This window comes from Hydra vulgaris, chromosome 12 (genome assembly GCF_038396675.1).
Source record: "Hydra vulgaris chromosome 12, alternate assembly HydraT2T_AEP".
Lineage (NCBI taxonomy): Eukaryota > Metazoa > Cnidaria > Hydrozoa > Anthoathecata > Hydridae > Hydra > Hydra vulgaris.
The window spans coordinates 59,867,890-59,885,007 of NC_088931.1; the positions used below are offsets into that span (position 1 = coordinate 59,867,890).

At 30.5% G+C, this 17,118-nt stretch overlaps 1 protein-coding gene and 1 long non-coding RNA gene across 2 annotated transcripts in view; both read left to right on the forward strand.

Moving 5' to 3' along the window:
- Nucleotides 1–3,494: 3,494 nt before the first annotated feature.
- LOC136087864 (uncharacterized) lies at nucleotides 3,495–9,255 on the forward strand. Its single transcript, XR_010642132.1, has 2 exons — nucleotides 3,495–3,810; nucleotides 9,073–9,255. It is a non-coding gene; the product is annotated as an uncharacterized LOC136087864 (long non-coding RNA).
- A 1,541-nt stretch (nucleotides 9,256–10,796) lies between these two features.
- Nucleotides 10,797–17,118, forward strand: part of LOC100212445 (WD repeat-containing protein 19) — a 76,942-nt gene continuing 70,620 nt past the window's right edge. The window contains exon 1 of the mRNA XM_065813931.1: nucleotides 10,797–11,123. Coding sequence (XP_065670003.1) covers nucleotides 11,118–11,123 — 6 coding nt within the window. The 5' untranslated portion in view covers nucleotides 10,797–11,117. The remainder of the gene's footprint in view (nucleotides 11,124–17,118) is intronic.

The window sequence follows — 17,118 nt, forward strand, 5'->3', positions numbered from 1 at the left end:
TTTCCGCAAAAAAGTATAAAAATTCACTAACTTAAAAATAATTATATATTTTTTTCTATGAACATTTTCAACTTCGAATAAAAAAAAAAAAAAAAAAGATAGAAAAAATAAAAATTATTTTTAAAACTTAACTTTTATGATCAGTAACTTAAGTTAATGAAATTTCAACCTTTTATACAAATTAAAGTAAAAAACTTATTTTCTGTACCTTTAGCACGTTAAGAAACAAGTATGTTTTGGTGTAAATTTTTGTTCATATTATTACTAAGCGATTACGTAACCTTAAATGTGTTAACGTCCACGCAAATTATCTAATGAACTTTAATTAGAACAACTGTTTCAGGGTGACTAACTCTGAAGTATAAAATAAACAAACTTTGACGGATCTTAAAAACATCTTTGTGACGCGATTTTGAATTTTGCGAAAATTGTAGTTTGCTTTACTGGCTTATCTAATATCTGTTTTAGTTAATGTTAGGTTTAAGTAAATTTTTTTGTGTGTTTATAATGGTTTAACAGTGTGTTTATTGATAATAAATATCTAAAATATATATTTTTTAATTTTTTTTATTGATAAAAAGTAAAAATAAATTACTAAAGTTCAGCCTAGTTTATCCTTTGCCTCGTTTATTCCAAAATTAAGAAATGTTTTTATTAATTTATTAAATGTTACACAAAACATTTTATTGGTGTTTTAAAAAGTTTTAGTAGTACACCTCAGTGCCGACGACATGGGTTTTAAAGTGAAGAAGCACAATCGCCAATTTCTATGCTCTTAGTTACTGGTTTACGTGAGGTACATTAATGAAGGCAAATTTAAAGATGAGTTTCTTTTTTGCAAACCACTTGAAACCAAAACTACTGCACACAATGTATTTGGTACAATTGGTTCTTTTTTTAAAATCATGGCATCCATTGAGATGTTTGTAATGTTTTTACAGAGGGTACTTCAGCAATTTTAGGATGTAGGTTTGGATTTCAACGTTTGGTAATAAATGCATCACTAAATATCATTGGAACTCACTGTTTAATTTGTCGACAAGCGTTAGCAACGAAGTCTTTACTACACTAGTTTAAACAAATAATGAAAAACATCGAAAGTACCGCGAGTTTTGTAAAAAGTGGTACTTTATATAGGTTGTTTTTCAAAAGTTTGCAGTGAGTTGGATGCATCCAATAATGTTGTGCTATTTTATGCTTTTTAAAGCATAGTTTTTATCTAAGTCACATTTTTACATTCATAAGCTGATAAATTATTTTGATATCCTGAGACGGATTTTAAAATTAACGAAATGATTGATTAAACCTTCTACGCTAATATATTTTAGAACACTTTTAATTTGAAGAACGGCTAGAGCTGACAAGTGTTTCTGTCCATTATTAGACCTGTAGCAATTTTAGGGAGGGAGAGACTTTTAGAACCTATACTTTTTCCAACTTTGATATCAAGACTTCTCAGCGTGTGTTGAAGACCGCTTGGTTATATAGTTGTTGAAGATAGCAAAAGAAAGATGCAACTGTCACACAAGACTCAACTGCTGCGATATCAACCAGATTTAAAGAATGGCCGGTGCATGGAACATATTCAGCTAGTGGGTTTAACTCCATCAAATGGGTTTTCAACCCAGTGTAGATCCCAGATATATTGGAAGCATTATCACACGACTGCTCACGGCAATCAGTGATGTTGATGCGGTGCATCTCTAATATCTTTTTAACAAGATAAAACATGTCGTAGCCTCTTATTGGAATGAGCGATAAAAAACGATCAACTGGTTTTACGTAAGGCATAACACCAAAAGTGATTTGATCTACGCAAAATACCTGTGTTTGAATCAACAATAATTGAATGATGTTTGACAGCTTTAAGTTCAATAACTGTAGAAAAGAAACTTGACTATATAAAAATGTTACTTCAAACATGTCAAGTTCTCTTTATAAAGCAATTTTAAAGTATATCAAATAAAAATATAAATGCAATTTATGACTACCAATTATTTGTAAAAGAGAACCGCCAAGTAGCTGGATGAGCTCTTTGAAAATTTAGGCTAATAGATACGAGGTTCTACCTTGGTTTACATTAGTGTTTATATGCTAGCTAATAACGGGTCGTATTCAGTTAGTAACACTAATGAGCTAAGAAAATTTCTGTTTTGACATGATCCAATTTTCTGGTCTGATCCACGAAATGCTAACCTTTTTTAAAAAAAAAAAAAATTGTTAGACTTTTGTTAGATTAGTTCGTTAGATTGTCTACATAAAAATGCACATATATTATTAGACTAACACGTTAAAAAGATAATTATTCCTAAAATATAAGTGTAATTAAATTTTACCTGAAAGAAAGAAATTTGGGACAGATACCAACCAACGCAACACATTTCTCCATTTCAACGCAACACATTTTTCCATTTCAACATTTCTAACATTCTAACATTCCTTTTTGCTCTACGTTGTTTAAAAAAAATCGCAATCAATCACTTCAATTTACAAAGATAGAGATTATGAATAATTATATTAAGCTGATTGCTCAAGCCCAATGATTGCCCTATGAGCAACTTTGCAGTTGCAAAATCAATCTTCGTTCGATAAAGAAAGTTTTTTCTAAAAATAAGTTTGCGGTAAACATTCTACTCTTAGTAGAATATATCAACCAATTGCGTTCTTTCTTTTCTCCATTTACTAGTTTTCAAAAAAAAAACTCTTTTGAGTTGTGTTGCAATATTCCAGCATTGTCATGGGTTTCCAACCTTGAAAAATCAGTGACATTATTTTGGTTTTTGCGTTCTTTCTTTTCTCCATTTACTAGTTTTCAAAAAAAAAAATGACTCTTTTGAGTCGTGTTGCAATATTCTAGCATTGTCACGGGTTTCAAACCTTGAAAAATCAGGTCATTATTTTGACGAATCCAGTTGGCAGGGATGGCAGAAAATACTACAACGTTCTGAGCTTATTTTTCATTTTAACATTTTTCCAAGAGGATATACTAAGAACTATTGAAACTGATTTTTATGTACCAATGTCCTGAAAGGGGTTTTCAAATTCACTTCCAGGAAGCGTATCTCATGCACTGTCAAATGCTATTTATTACCTTAAGATTCAAATAGAGATATTTTTAGTTTTTCTTATAAACTGACCTATAATCAAAACTTAAGAGACGCAGGCAATGGCAAAAATTATCTCAACTTTTATCTAAAATATTTAAATAAAAAATTTATTTTTTATATAAATATTTTAAATAAAAAATTGTTAAAATATTTACACTATGCGACTCCTTTCCGAGATATAAAATCCTATTTACAAATAAAAAAAATACAGATAATACAGGGTGGTGCAGAGGAAACGCATGTTTTTCAATATTGAATTACTTGTACACAATGGGTTGAAAATAATAAAAACAAGTAATAAATGATAGATTTTTTAATGTAGCTTTTGAAATTACATACCATATTCCCAGTGAAAAATAAAACCGCGTCCCACATGGGTTCCGCGTGGGTTCCGTGTGGGATTGATGGGATTTACGTGGGACGGATTTTCCCATGTGGTATCCGTATGGAAATTTGTCACCTAAAACCCATGTGGGTAATCCCACATGGGTTACATGTGGGAACCATATGGTATTTACACACATGGGAAATCCCACGTGGGTTTCATGTGGGATTTGCATGGGAATTAATTTGAAAGCTGGAAACTAAAAAAAAAACTTTTAAAAAAAAACTAAATTAAAATTTTTAAATCGACATTGCATTGCGTTACGTTTATATTGTGTGAAAATATTTTATATTAATATAGAAAATGGCAAGCAAGTATGTAAGTACCACGAATAATGTTTATCTTTCTTTATAGAAATAAGATTAAGATTTGTGTAAATAGACGTATTATTAGGATAATATAATAGTTATTTGAATTTAGATCTTGAGTATATTATCTGCAAACAATTAACTGATGAAAGTTCAAATGTTGTCAAAAACCAAGCATGCATGCATGGGACACTACAGTGTCCCACAAAGAAATGCAGGTTTAAAAGTCAAAGAATTCCCAATTTTCTTTGTTAAAAAAGAAAAAAATAGGGTGGTGGTGGTGGAGGAGATTTTCTGTAACTTTTTATGCTCCAAAACTTTTAACTTTAGATATAATAAGGTCCTTATGACTTAAGGGACTTACAAACTACATTGAGGAACAAAAACAGGATATTAACAGAAACTTTTCAATTTTTAATCTGGAGTACCACAGTGTTATTGGGAATACAGTGTTAATAAAGCCTCTGGGTCCAATTTTCAAAGTAATATAATCTAAAGTAATGTTTAAATAAAATAGTATACTTTAAAATGCTTTAAAATTTATAAAATTTATATGTATAACTATATATACATATAACTCCTGATATAGTTATACATATAACTCCTGATATAGTTATACATATAATTCCTGATATAGTTATACATATAACTCCTGATAGTTAACTATATGTATAACTAGTTATACATATAATTTGTTATAGAAACTTATTTTTTAAGGTTATGCTTGAACAAATTAGTACCAATTAATTCAAATTTAAGATTTAGTTAAAGTTCAAGTTAAAGTTCTTATTTATTCATTGTTTTTGTTAATTTTATATTTATTTGTTCAAATTTGTTAATTAGTACTATTTCTTACTACAGTAAGAATGTTTATCATTGCTCAATAGGTAGGTTCTCAGCATAACAATGCTTTTTTCTTACACTTTCTAAAGAGAAATATGGCAAATTGATTACTTATTTTACCTAAATCATAGGATCATCTATGCATAATGATGTCAGATGATGACCCGGTTTATTGAACACCTTCACCCTTTATCAAACTCAGTCAATTTTTTGCCATCTCCCATTGAAAATGATGTCAGTTTTTGTTATCATATTATGATGGTATATCTGAATTGTTAATATAATATAAAGAATGCATATACCATCAATTTTTTTCTGGTTCAATTATACATTTATTCTCAACAGTACTAAAAGTAAAAAAAAAAACACAAATTGTTCTTTCAGATAAGCAAGCTAATTTCTGAATTTAAATTGTTTTTCCTATGATCCTCTACAGTTTTAAGCAACAAAAGCAAGAAGTTTTTAGACCACATTGTTGGTGTAAATACATCTAAAACCTGCTCATAGCTAGCATAAATTGTTTTACTTTTTTTTAAATAAAATAATTTAATTTTTTTTTAATTCAATTTTTTAATTGACATTATTTTGGTCTCAACATTCCCTCCCCATTGTTAATTATTGTTAAACTCACACTGCCCCTCTATCTACTGGCATTATTTATGGATTATCCCATAGCCTAAATACTATATATATATATATATATATATATATATATATATATATATATATATATATATATATATATATATATATATATATATATATATATATATATATATATATATATATATATATATATATATATATAGTTTTTACTTTATATACAACACCATTTAATATACAACAAATTCTTACAAAGCTTACAATAATTTAGTAAAATTCAATCTGAGTTATTGAAACGTAATAAATTTAACATCAATAGAAAAGTAAAGCTGTCATTTAAAATGTAAGGGTCAAAATATGTTGAAAGTAAAATTAAGTTACTAATAAAATCACGTTCAACAATGATAAATATTCTTACTGTAGTAAGAATTAGTACTAGTTAACAAATTTGAACAAATAAATATAAAATAGTGAAAAAACAATGAACAAATAAGAACTTGAACTTGAACTAAATCTTGAATTTGAATTAATTGGTACTAATTTGTTCAAGCATAACCTTAAAAAATAAGTTTATATAATAAATTTTATGTATAACTAGTTATACATATAGTTAACTTTCAGGAGTTATATGTATAACTGCATGCATTTTAAAGCATTTTATTTAATTTATATATTACTTTAGATCATATTACTTTGAATACTGGACCCAGCGACTTTATTCCCAATTACACTGTGGTACTCCAGATTAAAAATTGAAAAGTTTCTGTAAATATCCTTGTTTTGTTCCTCAATTTACTTCGTAAGTCCCTTAAGTTTTATGAACCTTATTATATATATAAAGTTAAAAGTTTTGGAGCCTAAAAAAAATTATGGAAACCTCCCTATCTCCCCCCTATTTTAATATTTTTTTTTAATAAAGAAAATTTGACTTTCAAACCAGCATTTCTTTGTGGGACACTGCAGTGTCCCATGCATGCATGCTTGGTTTTTGACAACATTTGAACTTGCATCAGTCAATTGTTTGCAGATAATATACTCAAAAACTATATTCAAATATCATATGAACATGTTAGAGAATGTTCATATGATATTTGAACATCACAAATTAAATAATATTGTTGTGATATGTTATATAAATAATACCATAATAGATTATGATATGAAAATAAGATAGGATATAAAGGCAATGATCAAAGAATAAATTTACTTATAGAAATTTAGATGTTTGTTTATTAGTTTCATAATATTATATTATGTGTGACCGCGGCCTTCTATAATAACAGGCCTTGACATCGCGCAACAAATTTGTTAAACTGAAGGCCAATTCCTAATACTGCGTTTACATTTTCATCTTTTAACATTAGACGAAAGTTTGTGTTCGCGCTTTTTTAATAAATCTTTAAAACTTAATTGGTTTATAAATTAGATAGCGCAACTTCAAGACGATAACGTTGTAAGTTTCAAGGCGTTAACATTGTAAGGTAATAATATTGTCAAACTAACGATTAGTTTTTTTAAATGCCTTAAAAATGCCTTTGAAATGCTGTGTATCTCCTTGCAAGTCGAACTATCTCAACTGCAACAAAAATATCAATTTATACAACTACAACTACAATATCAATTACAACTACAACGAAGTTTATATGATTGTTTGTGTATTGACTACAAGTTGCCAAGTATAAGGACTTTAACACGATTGACTTCAAAAATAAGCTCAATGGAGGACCTAAGTTTCATAAATAGTATTTTTATGAATTTAAATCCATTAAAAAGCGTTTTCCATACTACTAATTGATGAGGTCTATGTCAAAGCTTCATTACTTTACCAAAGAGGTGCTTTGTTTGGTCAAGCATTAAACTACCCTGAAAAGTTAGCTAGAACAATTTTATCATGTATGATTAAATGTCTTTTTGGAGGTCCAGAATTTATATGTAGAGCTCAACCTGTTGCAAATCTTTCCTCTGAATTTCAGTTTGCTCAATGTCAACAAATTGTCTATACCATAAATAATATTGAAAATAGTAAGACACTGGTAATAATTACTGATGGTAACCGTGTAAATCAAAGATTTTTATTTTGGCTAAGTGGAGTGATTTAGAAACTATATATAAAACTGAGTGCAATAGTCTTTTTAAACTCTCTAAACAGTTACAGCTAAATCAGTTTATCTAAAACCAATATAGAGACAATCTGTAAAGTTTTGTTTGTCTGTTTTTTGAAAAGAAACAGTAGCTGCATTAAGAATGCATTCAGAGATTGAAAATAAAGCATTTGAAGGTACTGCTGTATTTATTGAAAAAATAATTTTTTTTCGAATGTTGTTAATGTCAAAGCACCTGGTGCTGGCATTCGGTTTAGAAATGAATTATGCGAAGAAATCCACTCAGTTGGTGATCAACAGTTACGAGATATTGCTGAACTGTCAAATTTTATGAAACCTACAGGTAAGTGTGTAAAACAGCTTACGCTAGATACTAGCAATGCAATAGCGCATTCATGTTATGGCTTTGTTGATCTTGTAGAAACTTTGATGAGTAATGGAGCAAAGTTTGTCTTATTAGGTTGGTTTTCAACAGATCCACTTGAAAAAGCTTTTTCTAAGCTTTGACAGGGATCTGGAGGTACTTACTTTATAAACGCTAAATCTGTAATTGAAAAAATTAATATTCAACTTACTAAATTGATATTACAACTTGACATTCCTGTTGATGGTATCGATTGTCATACTTGTGACATATGTTTTAGAGATATTTCTACTGATGAAAAAGAACTTCTGGATAATATACATGATCTTGAAAGCTCAGTTAATAAATCTACATTAGTGGCTATAGTTTACATAGCTGGCTATGTGCAAAAAAGCGAAATAAAAATTTATGATGATTCTACCAATTATTATTATAAATATGGAAGTTATCTGTATAGCCTAAACAGAGGCGGACTTGAAATTCCTTCTGATGCTCTTTTCTAATGGTCAATATTTTGCTTTTTTTTTTCAAGGTGCTACTGACCCTTTATGCAGAACATTCTGTGTTACTCAGTTTCAGTTCATTGCTGCTAAATATAGATTTAAAATCACAAAAAAACTGCTAAAGAATTACTCACTAATTACCACTCCCAAAGTACTAAAGCTATCATAATTTATGTGAAAATTAGTTTTGTATTTTAATATGCTATTTACTTGTTATGTTTTTTATTTTCTCATTAGCCTATATGTCTCTCAATATGTTTGGATTTGTAAATATTTACCCTGTTGAGATATATTGATAAAACTTTTTTTTGGCTTGAATCGACTTTTGTTGGTGTTTTTTATTGTTGGTAATTTTTATTGTTACCATTTTTAGCAAAAAAAATTAAAAATACAGTTATCTTTCTAATATATAGATATATACTTTGTTATAGTTCTGCTTGTTATTGATACTATTTAATATTACATAAATTTTCTTAATGAAATTTGAAATACGAAAAATATGATTATCTTTTAACAATTTTTTGGTTTTCTTTTTATATTTCCGTCTTTACTAGAGATTATTTTTAGAAAACATAGACTGCCATTAGACCCAACCTAATATAAAAATATATCATATAAGTAAAAGTGAAAGTTTAATCGGCCTTCAGTTTTTACGGCGCGATGTCAAGGCCTGTTATTATAGAAGGCCGTGTGTATGACGAAATATATATATATATTTATATATATATATATGACGATATATATATATATATACATATATATATATATATATATATATATATATATATATATATATATATATATATATATATATATATATATATATATATATATTTGTATTTATTTATTTTTTTTAGAAAATGTTTGAAGAAAGTTAGAAGATACTAAAAAACTTGGTATTATGCAAGCCGAAGCGATTTAATTAATTCAATCGATAAAAAACGACGTGTAAAGCGCAAAAGAAAAAATAATATTTTTAATATTCATTTTGAATGTATTAATTAATAGCATTTATTTTGAAATAAATTCATTTTGCAACACGGTTTTTAATTTTATAAAATTTCGTCATAATAGTTGAAGGTAAATCGCACAGGTTATAGGTGGAAAACATCACATGTAAAAGATCAAAAATGCTACACATTTTGAATACCAAATGGGATAAAGTAGCAAATACCAGATTAAGTTAAACCTCTCTGAAAGCTTCGATGATTAATTTTAAATTACTATTTAAGTAATTTTTAAATTAAAAGAATTTTAAAAATTATCATAGAAGCATTCGGACTTTTATTTGTCTAGTATTGACTACTTTTATACCATTTGGATTAAAATATGTGGCATTTAAGATCTATAACATGTAGTATTTTCCACCTATATCCCATGTAGGATTTACCACATAAAACCCATGTGGGATTTACCATATGAAACCCACATGGGACAAAATAATAATCCCCATATGGGTTACATATGGTAAAAACCCACGCGTATCCCATATGGGATTTATCATATGGAATCCATGTGGGATTTACCATATGAAACCCACATGGGACAAAATAATAATCCCCACATGGGTTACATATGGAAAAAATCCACGCGTATCCCATGTGCGCTTTTTCACTGGGACAGCATGTCGTCTAGTCGATCGTCTTGAACTAGTAACAACTGCCGTTCTGACTCGGTCTACATTTTCTGGAGTACAAATTGAACGGGGAAGACCAGGTGGTTTCTTTTTCATCACAGAATCAGTACTTCTAAACGCTGCAACCCATCGGAGTACGGTATTTCGATCAGGCACTGCACCTCGACGTCCAACTCTAAAATATTGACGGAAAAGACGTTGCACTGGGACTACAGAATCATTGTTTCTAAAAAACTGCTCGACAACGAACACACGATGTTCTACGCTCCAATGCTCCATAGCGACTGAAACGGCATTGTTTGGGCCGTCTGCCAACATTTGTTAAAGGTCAATACCCCCTCCCTCCTGATTTCGAACTAAAATGTATAACAAACCCTAAGTCCGTATTAGAATTTAAAATGTCATTCACAAATTATGTCACACAAAAAATAACTTTTTTTGTGTGTGACGTAAACCCCTCGCTCTTTGTCACAAAGTGTCCCAAAACAAAAGCAAGGTTTGCAGAAAACACTCCACTCTTAGCAGAATATTCCAGTCGATCGCATTTTTTCTTTTCTCCATTCATTTCATAATAAAAATGTACGGTTTATGTACATGTAAGTGTTTTATTTATCTATAAGATATTATATTTATAAGTTGATAAACTATTTTTTTTTTGGAATTGGTTTATGGTGGACTAAAAATTGCTTAGCGATTGACCGACCGATCGCGATCGACCTAATAACAACTCCAGCTTTAAAGTGTATTACAACAACAATTAACTTTCTTTCATAGAATCTAGTTAAAATGCATATAATGATATGTAAATTTGTAAGTAAAATTTTAAATAAAACTACATTTTAAAACATCGTAAATTTATCGGCTCCTTGACCTGATAGACATAAAGAATGTGACTATTATGACGGTTGCCGAATGTTCGTTTGTTTATAATGGCTGTTTATTTATAATGGCAACGCATTCTGTCGTCTAGTGCGGATAATTTTAATAAAAAATAAAATAAAATTGTTAAAAAGCGAATGCTTTTATTTCTTGTAAATATGTTTGACTATATGCTTAGAAATTGTTTCATATTCTGTAATAAAATTTGAAAAATAAATTTAATTTGAAGTATTGCAAATATTTATATGTTTGGCTTATGTAGATTGTATCTATCATAACTTTTACCTTTAGATATTTCTTTAATTTGAACTTTTAGATATTAAATAAAAATAGTTTAATATTTGAGATAAAAAATGATGCAAAGAAATTAATTAGTCACGAGAAAAAATGAAGGTAAAATAAGTTTTTTTGACAATTTTGTTCACTTATTTTCTTTACACGTTCTTTACACTTGAACTTACTACTTATTAATTAAACTAATTATTTACCAAACACTTAAACATCAGAGTTTATTTATTTTTAATATTTATTTCTACTTATCAAAATGATACTACATGCCAAAACTAAATATAACGCTTTTAATAGTGTTTAAATTATAATAAATCAACAGTGTCTTTTGTTAATAAAAGTTTTCTGTGAAATTATATTTAATTAAAAAGATAAAAATTTTTTATTCTACCCATACATATGGGAGAATAAAAAATGGAAGTTGATGGGTAATTAAAAGAATACTTGATTAAAATAAGCAACCAACATGTTACATGAGTAGGGCTGATGCTATATGTTGTATGGTGATGCCAGTTGTTGGTGTAGATTCAGAAAACAGTTGGTGAGATAATTTAGTAACTGGTGCTAGTGGTACTTACATAGATTCTGATGGTTGAGATAACAAAGATTCAGACTGAGATGATGGTGTTTGATAGTTTGTAATTTTGACTTAGTTTGTAGTTTTGCTTTCAAGTGACTAAAGCATTCTTTTAATTGCTTAACTATATCTTTGCATAAAACTCTTTTTACATGGCAATAAATACTGTCATCTCCTGGCTGCAAAACATGCGATAGTTGAACTCTGATGTTAATCAGAAGTTCCATTATCACATGAAACCACTGCTAATTATTTCACTTGTCTCATGGTCATGTCTGTAAAAAATTGCTACTGGTATGCTGAATGACTAAGCAACTTTGTTGGATAAAAATTTGCTGCTTTGTTTTTGGTCACTGCAAAAGTGACTTGCTCTTTGGTGTATAGTTTTTCTTTCTTCTTTGTGTGCAAGTTTTATTGACATATTTCATGTTAAAATAGCTTTGATAATAATCAACTTAAAATTTATGCTTGGAATTTATAGAGATTCATCTGTCAGTTTAGACATAATTTATAAACGCCTCGTATACCAAGTTAACAATAAGTATATTTTATTAAACCTTATAGTTCGCTATTTCCTTTTTGTAATTAGTGTAAATAACTGTATTATATATAAACTATTGTTGTGTTGCGACATAAGGAACATTGTGGGTGTGTCATTTATTACATTGTATATAACGTTTATAATGTTTATTATACCCTCGGGGGTATTTGCAAATGTATATATATTGAGTAAAGATATTTACAAAGTGTGAGAAAAACAAATATAGAATTAATATTACAAGCTATTTCGGCAATGAGTATCGTGATAAAGTTTGCAGATTTGGTGTCGCAATGCGATGGTTCTGGTGAATTTTCAGAATGGATACAGAAATTGGAACTGGTAGCAAAACTTCAAAAAGTTGATGAGTTGCATGTGGTGCTCCCCTTATTTCTCTCTGGCGGAGCGTTTGCCGTTTATCAAGGTCTTAGTGATGAAATAAAAGAATATACAACGAAGTGAAAAATGCACTGACTACTGCCTTCTCTGCTTCTCTGCTAACAGCATACAAAGAATTCGTAAATCACCGTCTTAAAGAGAACGAGTCTGTTGATGTATATCTCGCAGAATTAACGAGGCTGAGCAAGCTAATATCATCTCACGTAAGCGAAGAGTGGATAAGGTGCGCATTCATTCTCGGGTTACCTGATGAAGCAAGAAAACAGCTGCAAACCGCATGCTCAATATCAACAATGTCGCTGTACCAGATCGCTGAAAAATCAAGAAGTTTGGTAATTTTACGTTGTAAAGAATCATGTTTTGTTAGTTGCGTGAATCCTGTTGCCATCAGTCCAAGGCAGGTTCCTCAAGGACGCGGAAAAAAGACTATCAGTCGAAATTGTAGAGAAGAAATTGACAAGAAGAAGTGCTTTGTGTGTGGAATGGACAATCACCTGGCCCTGCACTGCTATAAACAGTGTACTAACTCAAAAAACATGGAAGGGAAGCTACCCATTTTTGTGCGGGCGGCTTCCCACAAAATTTAAAACCGCCAACTCTCTGCGTATATGTTAATGGAAGAAAAATAAAAGCATTGTTGGATACTGGATGCTCCAAATCCATTTTAAGTCGGGAAATTGTAAGCGCAAAAAATTTCAAACTCGCAAGAGAAAAGGTTGTTATGATGAATGAAAACTCAATTGAAATAAAACACCAGATTGTTGTTAATCTTTCTATAAATGATACCACCATCGATTTGGAATGCCTGGTTCCAGACATTGTTCCCGAATATCAAATGCTACTTGGTATGGACGCAATACGACTGCTTGGAGGTGTCCAAGTCAGGAGAGACGGCGAAACCATAAACTTCAATGTGGAACAACTAACTATCAGTGCTACTGCTATTTCTCAAGAAAAAACGAGTGAAGTATCCTCGTCTACTATTCTAAAGCTGATTGATAAAGACTTCATAGCAGAATTCAAAAATGTCAGTTGGAGCGTGTCTTGGAAATGGCTGATGGAACCACCAACTTTAACTTACAAAATTCCAAACTATCATATCTCTGAGGACGTTAAAAGTGAGTACGCAATGGAAATAAGTGAATAGATAGCACAGGGATGGCTGAAACCATTTGAAGGGAGATGTAATGGCATCATTCCATTGATGGCAGTAACTCAACGAAATAAGTTAAAAATACGTCCGGTGATGGACTATTAGGAGTTGAATCAATTTGTATCTAGTCATACTGCAGATGGCGATGTTTGCAGTACCAAACTTCGCAACTGGAGAAAGTTGGAAGAAAATCTTGAGATAATCGACTTAAAGAAAGCGCACCTGCAAATTCGTGTCCACGAAGCATTATGGAAATATCAAGTTGTGGATTATGAAGGGCAGCGTTACTGTCTAACAAGATTGGGTTTTGGTTTAAATGTGGCGCCCAGTATAATGACTAAAATCTTAAAAAAGGTATTATCCTTAGATAAATTTGTTGAGTCTGGGACGGATTCATTTATTGATGATATCATTGTCAATAATAACATAGTGTCAAGTTGCAGAGTTCAAGAACTCTTGAAAAAATATGGCTACACGTCAGTAAATCTTTTCTTGGTGCGGACAGCTGACCAGACATTTTCCAATAGCAAATTGGCTGCGCCCTTCGTGCAGCTATCTAAAAAGCGTTTTGAGTAGTTGTGGATGGGACTCTTTGGTGAACAAACGTGTTGTTAAATTAGTAAGCAGTTTGAATGAAAGACTTACAAAGGAAGATCCCGTTCATGGGTCATGGAACGTCAAAAATATTTCTGAAGCAACAGTGTGGTGCGATGCAAGCAGTTTAGCTGTTGGCATAGTTTTGGAAGTGGCTGGGGAAATAGTAGAAGACTGTTCGTGGCTGAGGAAACAAAATGATACGGCTCACATTAATCTTGCAGAGTTAGAAGCCGTGATAAAAGGAATTAATCTAGCAACAAAATGGGGATTCAAATGTATTAACATAAAGTGTGATTCGGCTACTGTTGTCAGTTGGTTGAGCTCCTTAATTATTGGTGACAAACCTGTTCCAGTACACGGTCTTGGAGAACGATCCGAAGGAGAAAGTTTGCAGAAAAGACGTTGAATCAGTCGTGAAAAGTTGCGAAAGATGTTTATTGGTGGATCCTGCGCTAATTAGATGGGAAGAAGGAAATCTTGAAGTTGGAAAGAGCTGGCATCGTTTGGCTATTGACATAACCCACTACAAATCAGAGATTTATTTGTCTATTGTTGACTGTGGAAAAAGGAGCAAGTTTGTAATTTGGAGAAGGCTACAGAATGAGAAAGAAACAACAGTGTGCTTCCATTTAGAAGAAATATTCCAAGAAAGAGGACCTCCGTGGCAAGTTCTACTTGACAACAGCAAGACTTTTCGCTCAAAACTCGTTGGTGAATTATGCGCAGAATGGGGAGTGTCCATCCTGTTTCGTTGCGCTTACAGGCCATCTGGAAATGGAATTGTTGAACGTCATCATCGCACAATCAAGCGCATGGCAGCCAGAAGTGGCAAAGACCCGTTAAAAATGGTATATTGGTATAACATAGCTCCCAGAAAAAATGGCGAGGAAACATCGCTCCCCTACAAAGCTATATTTTCCTACGAGTGGAAACCACACACAATTTCTCCCACAACTAACGTAGAATTTCTCTACAACTATACACAAGGACAAGAAGTATTTGTAAAACCACCTGACTCAAAATGCACAAGCGAATGGAACAGAGGAAGAGTCTCAGATGAAGGACAAGGAGTTTCGGTAGAAATCAATGGATTGCTGAGACACATGTCGGATGTCTGTCCTGCTCCCATTGTAGCTGACTTGTCTATCAGAGAATCGGAAGAACCTATCGCGGATAATCTGAATCTCCAAAGATCGACGCGAGTGCGGAGGTTTCCGAATAAGTATGCGGACTTTGTGATCTAGAGATCAAGGGGTGTTGTAATTAGTGTAAATAACTGTATTATATATAAACTATTGTTGTGTTGCGACAGAAGGAACATTGTGGGTGTGTCATTTATTACATTGTATGTTACGTTTTCATTTGATTTTACGTTTGATTTTACGTTTGATTTTACGTTTTGATTTACGTTTGATTTTACATATATATACGTTTGATTATATACGTTGTACATATATATACGTTTGATTATATACGTCGTACATATATATACGTTGATTTTACATATATATTACGTTTGATTTTACATATATATTTTATATATATATATATATATATATATATATATATATATATATATATATATATATATATATTACGTTTGATTTGATTTACGTTTGATTTTACATTTGATTTTACGTTTTCATTTGATATTACGTTTTCATTTCATTTTATTTCATTGTATGTCACGTTTTCATTGTATGTTACGTTGTCATTTATTACATTGTATGTTACGTTTATGTTTATTATACCCTCGGGGGTATTTGCAAATGTATATATATTGAGTAAAGATATTTACAAAGTGTGAGAAAAACAAATATAGAATTAATATTACACTTTTAAAAAAGGAAATAATGAACTTTTGACCTTTTTAACTTTTCACCAGAAAAAGTAAATTTAATTTTGAAAAAAGATTTTTTAGCTGAAAATTTAACGGTTCATAAAAAAAAGTTATTTTTTATATTTTATATCTTAATTTCAAAATTTTATATCTTAATTGAAAAAAGATTCTCCACAACATGCTTGAAAAATATTCTTAAAAGATTTATTCAATAATTAAAAGCAAAAGAAAAAACCTGTCATAACTATTAGGTTAATGCCTAATTATTGCGGCATTTTTTCAATAAATTTATTTAGCAAATTTTTCAATAAATTTATTTAGCAAAAATGATAAAAATGTTTAACAATAACGTTTATTTAATTATTATGAGTGTAGTCACCATCCACTTCATAAATTGCTCCCATTTGCAAGCAGTCTATCAATTTCATGAGCTTAGAAGTCACGGTTCTTGAAGGTGATCCTCATTTTAACACCACTTATGAAGTATTCCTTTTAGAAAACACCCAGTGACAGGCAAATCTTCTTTTAACATTTTCAAGAGTAGCCACGATTTATCACCCATGACAAGATTCTTCAGAAACAGAGCTTTCGCATTTAATTACAGCAAATCATTAAAAATGGATACATGTTCTGCTTTATTTTTGTTGAAGGTTTCAGGGAAGACTCATCTATCCAATTTCCATACCTTACTGAGATTTTTTAGACAATGGGGAATTGTCCACTGGTTGACATTAAAGTCGTCAGCTAGCATTTTTGCTGTCACGCTTTTGTCTTTTTCCACTGCTGCAAGAAAGATCTGGTTGTTGAATTTATATTATATATAATATGTAATTGTCAGACAATTGTATATTATATATACAATATCAGAATTATCAGATAAAAGTTTGCGTTAGTGATACCTTAAGGACGCAAAACTTCTGACAAATGACCTCTGCTGCCATTATGTATATCTTTATTATCTAAGTATAGTTAAGTAACGTAGTGACTTGTTTCATA